At 42.7% G+C, this 14,358-nt stretch overlaps 2 protein-coding genes across 3 annotated transcripts in view; both read left to right on the top strand.

Moving 5' to 3' along the window:
• Positions 1–3,808, top strand: part of bud31 (BUD31 homolog) — a 30,192-nt gene extending 26,384 nt beyond the window's left edge. The window contains exons 4-5 of one of the 2 annotated variants that reach the window (XM_012970415.3): positions 313–479; positions 3,607–3,808. In XM_012970415.3, the coding sequence (XP_012825869.1) occupies positions 313–479; positions 3,607–3,657 (218 nt within the window). In that variant the 3' untranslated portion in view covers positions 3,658–3,808. The remainder of the gene's footprint in view (positions 1–312; positions 480–3,606) is intronic. The other variant, NM_001016359.3, reaches the window with a different exon arrangement.
• Positions 3,809–9,407: 5,599 nt separating this feature from the next.
• Positions 9,408–9,977, top strand: LOC105948545 (keratin-associated protein 16-1-like). Its single transcript, XM_018097271.1, has one exon. It carries the CDS (start codon positions 9,408–9,410, stop codon positions 9,975–9,977), a length of 570 nt encoding a protein of 189 aa, XP_017952760.1.
• The last annotated feature ends 4,381 nt before the right edge of the window (positions 9,978–14,358 follow it).

The following is a 14,358-nucleotide window of genomic DNA, read 5'->3' as shown; positions in this document are numbered from 1 at the left end:
TAATATGTTACCGCAATACTGTTACCAGTGATATATAACCTCCCTTCCTATTTTTATTTCTTTTTCTCTGCTTTTTGTTTTTTTCTTGTTTTTGTTTTTATGTATGTTATATAAAACAATAAAAGGATAAACTATAAAAAAAAAAAAAGATTGCTATTAGGTAGGGCAGAAAACATTTTTGGGTCAAAATTATGCAGCTGCACGTTGAATGCGAGCAACGAGGTCAGCAGGCCAATCAATTGTATTGCCTCACACTACTTTTTATGATTTTTACATTTTTCTACATTCTTTCTGTATTTGCCTTTCTTACAGAGTTATATGATTACTGCATCAGAGAAGGATATGCTGATAAGAACCTTATTGCAAAATGGAAGAAGCAGGGGTATGAAAACCTTTGTTGCCTGCGTTGTATACAGACAAGAGACACCAACTTTGGAACCAATTGTATTTGCAGGGTCCCAAAAACCAAACTGGAAGTGGTGAGTATTTTCATGAAATAAAAATGTTTTCTTTATTGATTTTATGCAAACAGGGAAATTCGGTAAGAAGTTAAAGAGAATAGAAAAGAGCGGAAATATAATAGAAAGTGGTGGTGTGTGTTCCTATTTCACAGGTAAATCCAAGCTTAGCATTACATGGTTACATAACGAAGGTTTCTTCGGCAACCAATTGGGCTATGTTAATATGTCGTACTGCTTGTTCGTGGGTATGCCAGCCAACGGTCCCAGATTTTCTCAAATTTGGCAGGGCACCCTCATGCCAGGTAGGTGGGTTTCTGCTGTGGAAGTGTGTCATCCGCCGTCTTGATCCCAGAATCCCAGGGTAAGCGGCTCTGTGGCTTTCCAAGTCGTCAGAATGGCCTTTCTGGCATAGTGCAGGAGTTGTTGCAGGCAGAGCCTGATGCTGGAGGATAGAGTAAGGCCTTCGGTATATCCCAGTAGGCAAGATGCATGTGTCTGAATATTTGGAAATGCCAGTGAGGAATTGCTGCTGGATTTTGGAGAGATTGGGCCTATGGAGATATCGTTCAAGAGTACTTTCCATTATAATGGGGGCTCCCCTAGGAAACTGAACCTGAAACATGTTTCAGTTGGAGGTACCTGAACAACATGTGATTTTGCAGACAAAATTCTTCTTTTAGTTGAGCAAATTACTTAATAGCTCCTGGTTCAACCACATCATTTAAGTGCTTCACCCCTGCAGCAGCCCAGAGGTTAGCATCTTGGAAAGACCTAAATGTTATATGGGAGTTATTACCCCAAAGTGGTGTTCATTTGGACCAGCTAGTTGCTTTTTGATCGGTTCCTACTGTTCTGGAACAAACTTGGGTTACTGTTTTAATTGGAGGTGTTAAAGGGTATATTTGATGGTAGCCCTCTATATAACTGGTTTGCCAAGGCTTCAAACGAAGAGATTACTGCGGCTTGGTTATTGGGGTCTGGATTGAGCCACCACCATGCATATACCAGTTGACTAGCATAGAAATATAACAAGAAGTTATGGAGGGCTAATCCTTGTTTCTTGACTGAGGTTTGATGCATTGGCATCTTAATTCTTGGCCGTTCCCCACCCAGATAAATTCTCTTACACATGCATCTATTTAACTAAACCATTTCTTGGTAGGCAGAATTGGTGCTGATATATAAAGAAATTTCGGTAGCCAGATCATCTTTAGGATATTAATACGACCAGGCGGGGGAAGTGGCAGGCTGGCCTAATGATGTAGTTTGGCCCTGAGAGACTTAAAGGAGACATATTGGATAAATGGGAAAACCCCTAACCCTTTAGGCAATTATGAATAATATCCGGTGCTGGTTTCCCTTTGGGCTAAACATTAACCCTATCTGTAACAATGGCCCCTTTATTGGAGCTCCCTATAGATCCTCTCAGGTCCCTGTCTGGGTTTCACATGAGGGGTGGGCGTGTCCTAACGGTCCCTGCCAGAAGCACAGTAGGAGGGGGAGAGCCAATCACAGCCCTGCAGTCACACAAGCACAGACAGGCTTCAGTTCCCTATCAGGTCAGCCTAGCTGCTGATTGGTTCCTATCCTACAGTGCAGGGTACGGAGGGCCGCCGGCTCCCCAGCTCATCCAGAGAATTCAGCCAGAAGGAAGGGGAACAGATGGGCAGGGCTATTGGGGTTTGGTGGAATTTTTCAATAAATCAGTCCGAAACACAACTTTTTTTTAGCATAATCCTTCTATATCTAGAGGAGTATAATTCCCTGGTACATTCTTAATTTTTATAGGATGTGTCTCCTTTAAGCATAGGGGTGAAGTTCAGTTATGTAAATTCCATTAGGTCTCTATGTATTACTATGCCTAGGTATATGAAGGGGGTGACCCACTGTAGTTGGGGTCCGTGTAGCGGGTCTCTAGCATTTTCACTATCTATGGGGAACAACAGGGACTTTGCTTAGTTAACCCTGAGGCCTGATAGACCCCCAAAACTTGTGACCTTGGCTAGGAGTTCTGTGAGGGACTGTTTGGGATTAGCCAGATATACTAGCATATCGTGAGAACTTTTCCTCCACTCTCTGCAGGCTGAGTTCATGTGAATCTTGATGGCAAGGGGCTTTATGGCGAGTGCAAATAAAAACTGTTACAGTGGACATCCCTGCCTTGTACCCCGCTTTAGGGGAAACTTCTGGGACAATTCGGCATTAATCAGAACTCTAGTGCTTGGCGAGTCATATAGGGCCCTCACCCATGTGATAAACTGGCTTCCCAGCCCATATCGTAAAAGAAGGGCCTGGAGATATGGCCATTCCACGGTATCAAATGCGTTTTCGGTGTCTAGGGCTACAACCACCCTTTCCCCTGTGTGACATCATGTTTGGCCCAGATGTTGGTTAACGGCACTAGGCAAATCCATAATGGAGAAGGACCTTGGAATCCTTCACTAGAGGAGGGAGCTATTCTTCCCCTTCTTAGTTATGAAAAAAGACTGACCAAGTTAGGTTTAAATATTCAAGGACTTTTACTGTGAGAGCTGTGAAGTTGGGAAGTTCCCTCCCTGAACCAGTTGTACTGGTTACATTAGATAGCTTCAAGAAGGGGTTGAATTACTTTTTAGCAAGTGAAGGGAATACAGGGTTATGGGCGATAGATCTTAGTACAAGTTGATCCAGGGACTGGACGAATTGCCATCTTGGAGTGAGGAAGGATATTTTTCCCCCTCTGCAGCAAATTAGAGGCTTCAGATTTTTTTTGGTTTTTTTTTTGTTTTTGCCTTTCTCTGGATCAACTAGGCAGAGGTTATAGGCATTAAGGTTGAACTTGATGGGCGTATGTCTTTTTTTCAACCTAACTTACTATGTTACTATGTATTTGTGATCTCTAATCAAAATTCCTGTTCCCGTAAGCAAGAACGGTCCTCTTATTGATTTTACCAGTGTGTTCATGTTGTTTAAGGACCATGGCCCACAGGGGGTTTCCACAGTTAATCTTTGTTACCACAGGTGGCTAGTCTCCCTTAAATTGCAAATGGCTATAATAATGCTATCTGTAGCATCACAATGCCATCTGAGCTGGCTTTCTCATTATTTGTGCCTAAGTGAAAAGAACTGACTAAATACATGTAATGTGTGTGATTGTTTTCTACAGGGAAGGATCATTGAATGCACACACTGTGGCTGCAGAGGATGCTCTGGATAAAAGACTAGGATTTGATTTCTGACTTCTGCATCTTTTAAGGCCTACAACTGAGATTGTGTTTGAAAAATTGTATCTATTCTGTCACAAGTCATTTTAATATTGTGTTTTGTTGTTTTTATATAGTGTGTAATAAACATGACATTTAATGGACCGATTGTTTTTAGTTCCTCTTTAAAATAGAAAGGCTCTTTCCTTTTCTTCTCCTTTTCAAAATTTCCTTTTTCTTTCCTTTTCAAATTCCATTCTGCCCCTTCTGTCTTTTTCACCCCTTCTCTTTTCATCTTGGTGTTAGATTTAGATATTTTTTAACAGAAAAAACTTTGGATTTTTTGTTCTTTTCTGTCCTGTGGAGCAATGAGTAACCTTTTACAGTAATCTGACTGACCGTCATCTGTATTCAGAACATTTGTAGATCCTCCTTTTTATTTTGTGCAGAACTGAAAAATGTCTATGTACAGTGCCTACCATAAAAATATTCACTCAAAAGTTTTAATGTTTTACTGTAAAATCAAAGAATTTTTACACTGGTCAGCAGAAATGGGCTTAAAGTAATACTGACACCAAAAAAATTCTTATAAAATTATGAACCTACTTCCAAACCTACCTATAGGTCATGATGGCAACCCATCATAAACTGGGAGGATTCAGCTTGCCGTTTGCTTCATGGAGCTCCCCCTCCCTCCCTTGCATTGCATTGCATGGCATTGTGAACTAGATAGCAGGCAGGCTTGATCTTTCCATTGCCTGTCTACTTCAAAGGGCTGTGGCCTGCCTGCCTGTCTGCTTCTAAGGGCTCTCCCTCCCCCCCTCCCCATTACACATAGACAACAGAGCTGAGCTTATGTCACACACCGGCTGAAAGCAGAAGGGCCGTTGCAGGTTTGTGATTGGGCATATTTATTCACTTGGTAGGCATTTAAATTAAAACCCCGAAGAGGGGAACAAACATGGCTGCTCTGTGGGACTTAATGATTTAATTACAGTTAACATATCTTCACCCCCCCCACATATGTCACTGGTGGCAATTTCAGTGGCAATTTCAGTATAAAATTACAAAGCATATTCAGTATAAATTTCACAAATTTATAAAAACTTAGAAGGTCCAACTTTGTGTAAAGGTGACTAAAAAGCACAAGTTGGATACAAAAAAATAAATTCCAAGTTACTGAATATCCCTTGGAGTACAGTTAAATCTGTGATTTAAGAAATGGAGTAAGAGTAAAGCACAGCCTTAAATCTGTCATGCAAATAAGTCCATACACTCACGGTTCCCTTAAGTGAACTCAGTCCATACGTTGGTGCAGATCCTGCAAGTGCAGCTGTGCCTATAGCAATGAGCAAAAGAAAGGAAGAGGAAATGTACACAAACTGATTTCCTGGTTTAAAGGAGAATGCAAGTCAAAATTTAAAAAGCATACTGCCCAATAGTCCTCCTATTGTTTTGTAAAAACGCCACACTTTTGGCTCACCTAATCAAATATTTAATCAGTCACACTTCACATTTTCTAGAACAGGCAGCCATCTCTAAAAAGGTATTCTCCCTTCCTTTCCCTCCTTGCTTCATACTGCACATGTGTTTCATTCCCTCCCCCCCCTCCCCTCTGGCAGATCCGCTTCTGATTGGCTGGTGGGCATGTGTAGCTCAGAACAGGAGACAGGATCAAGTTACAAACATGCTAAGAGAATAGGAAGGCTGCCGCTGGCAGCCCACAGGAAGGGGAGAGAGATTTCAGTGATGTCACTGTAGTCTTCACACTGCTGTACGCTGTCAGCACCATATCTCAGAGAAGCAAGCAGGGATCTGGGAATTTAGATATGCAGTAAGTACTTAAAAAGAATGCCTTTAGACTTACTTTTAATCTATATTAACCTGAAACTTTACTCAAATGCCAATGGCAACGTTTTGGGATTCAATCCAGCCCTTTATCAAGCCTATTAGTACAAATACAAACAAGTGTTTAAATACCCACAGGAAGAGGAGGATCCATCCATATTCACCTCCATTTAACCCATAGTATTCTGTGAATATATTTAGTGCAGACAATGAAATACAAACTAAGTGCCTGTGTATTCAATATAAGTGCCCTGTGGCATGTATCACATAACAAATTGAACAGATCTTGAAATCGACAGTATCTTATTGCAATATATTTAATCCATCAAATATCACTCTGGCTCCAATGCCAAATTCTGGGGATAATTAACCCCAGAACTAATATGGATCAGGAGCTCCCACATCTTTAAATCTTACTGTCCTAAAGAAAGATGAAACAAAACATATAATCAGCAAAATTAAGACATAAAACACAAGTGTTTGTTAAAAACAAGCACTTGACACCGTCTAAGTGGATCGACATTATCTATTACTTGATATCTTAAGTGTGAAATTGAGTGTTTCATTTGATGAAAATGTGCAAATATAGGTAATTGCAATTGTTTGCAATGTATATTGGATTTATGTTGCTTAAAGGAACAGTAACACCAAAAAATGTATATATTTCAAAGAAATTAATCTATAATGTACTGCTGCCCTGCACTGGAAAAAGTTTTGTGTTTGCTTCAGAAACATTACTAGAGTTTATATAAACCCTGCTGTGTAGCCATGGGGGCAGCCATTCTAAAGAAGAAAAGGCACAGGTTATATAGCAGCTAACAGATAAACCGTGTAGAATACAATGGTGTCTTATCTGTTATCTGCTATGTAACCTGTGCCTTTTCTCCTTTTTTCCAGCTTGAATGGCTGCCCCCATGGCTACACAGCAGCTTATTTATATAAACTATAGTAGTGTTCCTGAAGCAAACAGCCCCGTTTTACCAGTGCAGGGCCACGGTACATTATATTTCAATTACTTTAAAACACTTTCATTTTTTGGTGTTACTGTTCCTTTAATTTTATCCTTTACCTTCTGTGTTGTCTCCACTATATATGCAAGGCCACAAGGACACTTAATGAGAGTCACATGTAAAAAAAATTCTAATTGGAATAGTTCTACCTGTATGTGTGTGTTAAGATAAGCATGGAAATGTTCCCATTTTTGGGGTACCCAAAAACCGTTGTGTATATTTCTTTTGTGGACCTATATCAGCCCTAACCAAAAATTCTTTCAAATTTTTGTTCCTTTTATAAGCCATTAGAGGTGGTATAGAAAATTCCTTAACATTGGATATGCCCATTTTTAATACCCTCCAGTGTTTACTAATAATGTTTCTCACAGGTTCACTCACTACTGAGAATTGGTTCACAAATGCCAACCTTTCTCCTTTCTCTTTGGTTAAATTATCAAGGGGGATTCCCAACTGTGTATCAATAACACCCTTAACTGTGTCCAAACTCACTTGTAACTCCATTTTTGAATACCCCAGACTGTACAATGCCATACTGAGTTGAAAACAGTTGAAGACTGTTGAAGATCAGGTAAGAAGAATTCCATCTAGTAACAACATCTTGAATAAGGTTATGATTTGGAAGGCCTAACTCTGACTGCAACTCAGTAAATCTTGCTTTTGTACTTGATGAGTGTTTAAACTTTAAAATAACCAACTGTTTTTCTGCATACTGCTATCATATCATTTACACTGCACATTTTTTGTGGGATTGTCCCATGTTCTCATGATTCTCAGAATCTGCAATTTGCTTGCCAGTGTGCCTGGTATTAAAAGCTTTACACTGCAAAACTGCACTTCTGCAACTGAATTCAACATCAATTCAATGTGCTGTCAAACTGTTATATGATTGGATAGTGTACTCTAATGTCCATGTGTCACATGTGAAAGCTGGTACATTTGCTCTGTCAACTGCATGTCTAACTTGCTTTATCACCTTATCATACATGTCAGGTATTACTTTGTCAGAAAAAAACCATGGGATGGAATTTTGTACTTTGGTTATAGGAGATTCACCAGTTCAGTAAATCCAGCATCCTTAACAATTGAGTAAGGCTGCAAATCTACTGCCATTATCTTACCAATAGCATTGTGAATTTTAACTGCATGAAGGTTATCAGAGGCCCACTGATGTCTAGTTTTTGTAAACTCAATAATTGTTGCTTCCTTTAAGTTGCCAATTCGGCCACAATTCACACAAATGAATTTCTCACTGTTTTCTGATGAACTTGGAGTTACCGAACTGGAAACCCCGGCAGATGTGCTGCCGTCATTGTAGAGGTGATAATGGTAGACGTAGTACCTGGAGTAGTAATACCTGGAGCAAAACATTGAATTTTTTTATACTTGGAATTACCGTACTGGAAACCTCTGCAGATGTGCTGCCTGTCCATTGTAGAGGTGATAATGGTAGAAGTAGTACCTATAATTCTATAGAGCAAATACTACATTTTGCTTTTATTTAATCACACTCTTTAACTGTGAAATGTTTCCAGACTGGAGTGATTTTTGAGATTTTTTCCAGTAGCTGCACTTGTTGTTATAACCTGCAGGTGACAAATTGAAAAATCTTATTCTCAGACTGTCAGTGTCACTGACCAGACCACCACGTTGCCTCCTCCATCACACTTTGCACCAAAAAAACCCAGTAATATATATTACTTAACAGTGCTGCCACAGAAAATAAAGAATGGTACTGTGACTGAGTTCATACTACTTTTTCTGCTCAGAGTCAGCAGCAATGGCATCTCGTGATTTATGACAAAGTTAGACATTAGACTAACTATTAGAAGACTTAGAAGAAGTTAGAAGAATATTAGAATAACATTTTTTTCCCTTACCAACTTTGACTAAGGCTTTTTGGCTGGATGTTGATGGCAATGAAATGATGATGATGTGCCACTGCTAATGAGGATCTACACAGGGCCAAACTTGGTAACTATCGGCACAGCAGTAGTGGTAATCAGCACAAGAACAACTCCAACAGGACTCAGGAATATTGTTTCTGACTGTAAAATGAAATATTACAACTAGTAGTAGTATGACTGATGATTTGACAAAGTTAGACTTAAAAGAACATTAGAGGAACATTTTTTCCCTTACCAACTTTGAGTAAGGCTTTTTGGCTGGATGTTGATGGCAATGAAATGATTATGTGCCACTGCTAATGAGGATCTACAACAAACTTGGTAACCAATCAGCACAGCACCAGTGGTAATCAGCATAGGAACAATTCCGACATGACTGCATAGTATTTGTTTCTGACTGTAATATATACATACAAACACAATGATAAATATATGCTAATGTGATTGCAGCTATCATTTGGGCATGCATTGAATCACCACATCCCACCTGCCACTTGTTTGGCATTATTGCCATCTAATTAGCAATAGCTGTACTGTCCTATACACTCACATACATAAATCATATATACCAACATCAATACTAACTGTAGATTTTAGTATCACAATAGCCTTGGATACTAAGCTTGTTCAAGAACTCATCCAGGCCCCTCTTATATGCATTAACAGAATCTGCCATTACAACATCACTAGGAAGGGCATATCCCAGCCTCACTGCCCTCACCACAAAAAACTACCTACATTGCTGCAAATGAAAGTCAATGGTGATGGTGGCATGGCAGGAAAGATTGTTTCTCTCCCCATTACATCCTGAGTTACATGGAATGCACACCAAAGCCAGTACAGGCAGCACCATAGTCTCCCTTCATTTGGGCTCCTGGTTGCCTGAATAGCCTGGCAGCCTCACTGTGGCTTAGACATTCATTGCTGGCTTGTGTGCCAACCCCCCTGTCTTCCCTCCCATCCATACTCCAAGGTAGGTGCCTCTCTCTGCCATTGAACATGCTACCAGCCTGCGTGCCTTCCAACTGTGCCTCCCAGCCTGCGTGCCTTCCAACTGTGCCTCCCAGCCTGCGTGCCTTCCAACTGTGCCTCCCAGCCTGCGTGCCTTTCAACTGTGCCTCCCAGCCTGCGTGCCTTCCAACTGTGCCTCCCAACCTGCATGCCTTCCAACTGTGCCTCCCAGACTGTATGCCTGCCATCTGTGCCTCCCATGCCAACACTCCTCAGTGCAGCCTCCCAGCCTGCGTGCCTTCCAACTGTGCCTCCCAGCCTGCGTGTCTTCCAACTGTGCCTCCCAGCCTGCGTGCCTTCCAACTGTGCCTCCCAGCCTGCGTGCCTTCCAACTGTGCCTCCCAGCCTGCGTGCCTTCCAACTGTGCCTCCCAGCCTGCGTGCCTTCCAACTGTGCCTCCCAGCCAGCGCACCTTCCAACTGTGTATCCCAGACTGCACTCCTCAGCGCAGCCATCCTCTTACCCGCCCAGTGGCACCTCCGACCCCTGTTCCCCCTTGCATGCTCACCTGAAGTAGCCCTTTTTGTGCAATGTCTAAAGCACGAGAAGACTGGATAAGGCGGTCACGTGTTCCAATAGGATTCCAATAGGATTCGGTTCGAGCACGGATTCACCCGAAACCGAATACTCAAAAAAAATGCGGTATTCGGCCCATATATATACACACACCTACATATACACAAACACACTCATACCAACCTATGTATACACTCACATGCTGTATGTAAGATATATACAGTATATATATATATATATACACACTGCTCAAAAAAATAAAAACACAAAAATAAGACATCCTAGATCTGAATTAATGAAATATTCTTATTAAACACTTCGGTCTTTACATAGTTGAATGTGCTGACAACAAAATCACACAAAACTTATCAATGGAAACCAAATTTATCAACCCATGGAGGTCTGGATTTGGAGTCACACAAAATTAAAGTGGAAAAAAACACTACAGGCTGATCCAACTTTGATGTAACGTCCTTAAAACAAGTCAAAATGAAGCTCAGTAGTGTGTGTGGCCCAGGGGCGGGCCAAGCCGTCTGGGCGCCCTAGGCAACCCGGTCGGCCACCTGGCCCGCCCTGCCCCCTCCATTGGCGCGCATGCGCAGTTCGGGGGGGGTACGATGCCGTGGGTCATTGCCCCCGCCGCTTGTCATTAGCAGCGGGGGCAATGGCAAAGTAGGGGAACTAGTGGTAGGCAGCAGCGGCTTCTGCCTGGCGCCCCCTAATCATTGCGCCCTAGGGAGCTGCCTCTTCTGCCTACCCCTAGTTCCAGCCCTGGTGTGGCCTCCACATGCCTGTATGACCTCCCTACAATGCCTGGGCATGCTCCTGCATGCCTTCCAACTGTGCCTCCCATTCTAACACTCCTCAGTGCAGCCTCCCAGCCTGCGTGCCTTCCAACTGTGCCTCCCAGCCTGCGTGCCTTCCAACTGTGCCTCCCAGCCAGCGCATCTTCCAACTGTGTCTCCCAGACTGCACTCCTCAGCGCAGCCATCCTCTTACCCACCCAGTGGCACCTCCGACCCCTGTTCACCCTTGCATGCTCACCTGAAGTAGCCCTTTTTGTGCAATGTCTAAAGCACGAGAAGACTGGATAAGGTGGTCACGTGTTCCAATAGGATTCCAATAGGATTCGGTTCGAGCACGGATTCCCCCGAAACCGAATACTCAAAAAAAATGCGGTATTCGGCCCATATATATATACACACACCTACATATACACAAACACACTCATACCAACCTATGTATACACTCACATGCTGTATGTAAGATATATATACAGTGGCTTGCAAAAGTATTCGGCCCCCTTGAACTTTTCCACATTTTGTCACATTACAGCCACAAACATGAATCAATTTTATTGGAATTCCTCATGAAAGACCTATACAAAGTGGTGTACACGTGAGAAGTGGAACAAAAATCATACATGATTCCAAACATTTTTTACAAATAAATAACTGCAAAGTGGGGTGTGCGTAATTATTCAGCCCCCTTTGGTCTGAGTGCAGTCAGTTGCCCATAGACATTGCCTGATGAGTGCTAATGACTAAATAGAGTGCCCCTGTGTGTAATCTAATGTCAGTACAAATACAGCTGCTCTGTGACGGCCTCAGAGGTTGTCTAAGAGAATATTGGGAGCAACAACACCATGAAGTCCCAAGAACACACCAAACAGGTCAGGGATAACGTTATTGAGAAATTTAAAGCAGGCTTAGGCTACAAAAAGATTTCCAAAGCCTTGAACATCCCACGGAGCATTGTTCAAGCGATCATTCAGAAATGGAAGGAGTATGGCACAACTGTAAACCTACCAAGACAAGGCCGTCCACCTAAACTCACAGGCCGAACAAGGAGAGCGCTGATCAGAAATGCAGCCAAGAGGCCCATGGTGACTCTGGACAAGCTGCAGAGATCTACAGCTCAGGTGGGGGAATCTGTCCATAGGACAACTATTAGTCGTGCACTGCACAAAGTTGGCCTTTATGGAAGAGTGGCAAGAAGAAAGCCATTGTTAACAGAAAACCATAAGAAGTCCCGTTTGCAGTTTGCCACAAGCCATGTGGGGGACACAGCAAACATGTGGAAGAAGGTGCTCTGGTCAGATGAGACCAAAATGGAACTTTTTGGCCAAAATGCAAAACGCTATGTGTAGCGGAAAACTAACACTGCACATCACTCTGAACACACCATCCCCACTGTCAAATATGGTGGTGGCAGCATCATGCTCTGGGGGTGCTTCTCTTCAGCAGGGACAGGGAAGCTGGTCAGAGTTGATGGGAAGATGGATGGAGCCAAATACAGGGCAATCTTGGAAGAAAACCTCTTGGAGTCTGCAAAAGACTTGAGACTGGGGCGGAGGTTCACCTTCCAGCAGGACAACGACCCTAAACATAAAGCCAGGGCAACAATGGAATGGTTTAAAACAAAACATATCCATGTGTTAGAATGGCCCAGTCACAGTCCAGATCTAAATCCAATGGAGAATCTGTGGCAAGATCTGAAAACTGCTGTTCACAAATGCTGTCCATCTAATCTGACTGAGCTGGAGCTGTTTACAAAGAAGAATGGGCAAGGATTTCAGTCTGTAGATGTGCAAAGCTGGTAGAGACATACCCTAAAAGACTGGCAGCTGTAATTGCAGCAAAAGGTGGTTCTACAAAGTATTGACTCAGGGGGCTGAATAATTACGCACACCCCACTTTGCAGTTATTTATTTGTAAAAAATGTTTGGAATCATGTATGATTTTCGTTCCACTTCCCACGTGTACACCACTTTGTATTGATCTTTCACGTGGAATTCCAATAAAATTAATTCATGTTTGTGGCTGTAATGTGACAAAATGTGGAAAAGTTCAAGGGGGCCGAATACTTTTGCACACTGCTCAAAAAAATAAAAACACAAAAATAAGACATCCTAGATCTGAATTAATGAAATATTCTTATTAAACACTTCGGTCTTTACATAGTTGAATGTGCTGACAACAAAATCACACAAAACTTATCAATGGAAACACAAAATTAAAGTGGAAAAAAACACTACAGGCTGATCCAACTTTGATGTAACGTCCTTAAAACAAGTCAAAATGAGGCTCAGTAGTGTGTGTGGCCCAGGGGCGGGCCAAGCCATCTGGGCGCCCTAGGTAACCCGGTCGGCCACCTGGCCCGCCCTGCCCCCTCCGTTGGCGCGCATGCGCAGTTCGGGGGGGTACGATGCCGTGGGTCATTGCCCCCGCCGCTTGTCATTACGGCGGGGGCAATGGCAAAGTAGGGGAAATAGTGGTAGGCAGCAGCGGCTTCTGCCTGGCGCCCCCTAATCATTGCGCCCTAGGCAGCTGCCTCTTCTGCCTACCCCTAGTTCCAGCCCTGGTGTGGCCTCCACATGCCTGTATGACCTCCCTACAATGCCTGGGCATGCTCCTGATGAGATGGCAGATGGTCTCCTGAGGGATCTCCTCACAGACCTGGACTAAAGCATCCACCGGTTGTCAGAGTACGGATTTCTAACCGATACAGTCATAATATCTGTAATTGGATAGAGAATTGGCTGAAGGATAGATTACAAAGAGTGGTGGTAAATGGAACATTTTCTAATTGGACCAGTGTGGTTAGTGGAGTACCGCAGGGGTCAGTCCTTGGTCCTTCGCTTTTTAACTTGTTTATTAATGACCTGGAGGTGGGCATACACAGTACTGTTTTGCTGATGACACAAAATTGTGCAAAACTATAAGTTCCATGCAGGATGCTGCCGCTTTGCAGAGTGATTTGACAAAATTGGAAAACTGGGCAGCAAACTGGAAAATGAGGTTCAATGTTGATAAGTGCAAAGTTATGCATTTTGGTAGAAATAATATAAACGCGAACTATCTACTGAATGGTAGTTTGTTGGGGGTATCCTTAATGGAGAAGGATCTAGGGGTTTTTGTAGATAACAAGTTGTCTAATTCCAGGCAGTGTCATTCTGTGGCTACTAAAGCAAATAAAGTGCTGTCTTGTATAAAAAGGGCATTGACTCAAGGGATGAGAACATAATTTTGCCCCTTTATAGGTCCCTGGTAAGGCCTCACCTTGAGTATGCAGTGCAGTTTTGGGCTCCAGTCCTTAAGAAGGATATTAGTGAGCTGGAGAGAGTGCAGATACGTGCAACTAAACTGGTTAAGGGGATGGAAGATTTAAACTATGAGTTTAGACTGTCGAGGTTGGGGTTGTTTTCTCTGGAAAAGAGGCGCTTGCGAGGGGACATGATTACTCTGTACAAGTACATTAGAGGGGATTATAGGCAGATGGGGGATGTTCTTTTTTCCCATAAAAACAATCAACGCAGCAGAGGTCACCCCTTTAGATTAGAGGAACGGAGCTTCCATTTGAAGCAGCGTAGGTGGTTTTTCACGGTGAGGGCAGTGAGGTTGTGGAATGCCCTTCCTAGAGA

Source organism: Xenopus tropicalis, chromosome 9, assembly GCF_000004195.4.
Source record: "Xenopus tropicalis strain Nigerian chromosome 9, UCB_Xtro_10.0, whole genome shotgun sequence".
NCBI classification, from domain to species: domain Eukaryota; kingdom Metazoa; phylum Chordata; class Amphibia; order Anura; family Pipidae; genus Xenopus; species Xenopus tropicalis.
This window is presented reverse-complemented; position numbering and strand designations above follow the sequence as displayed.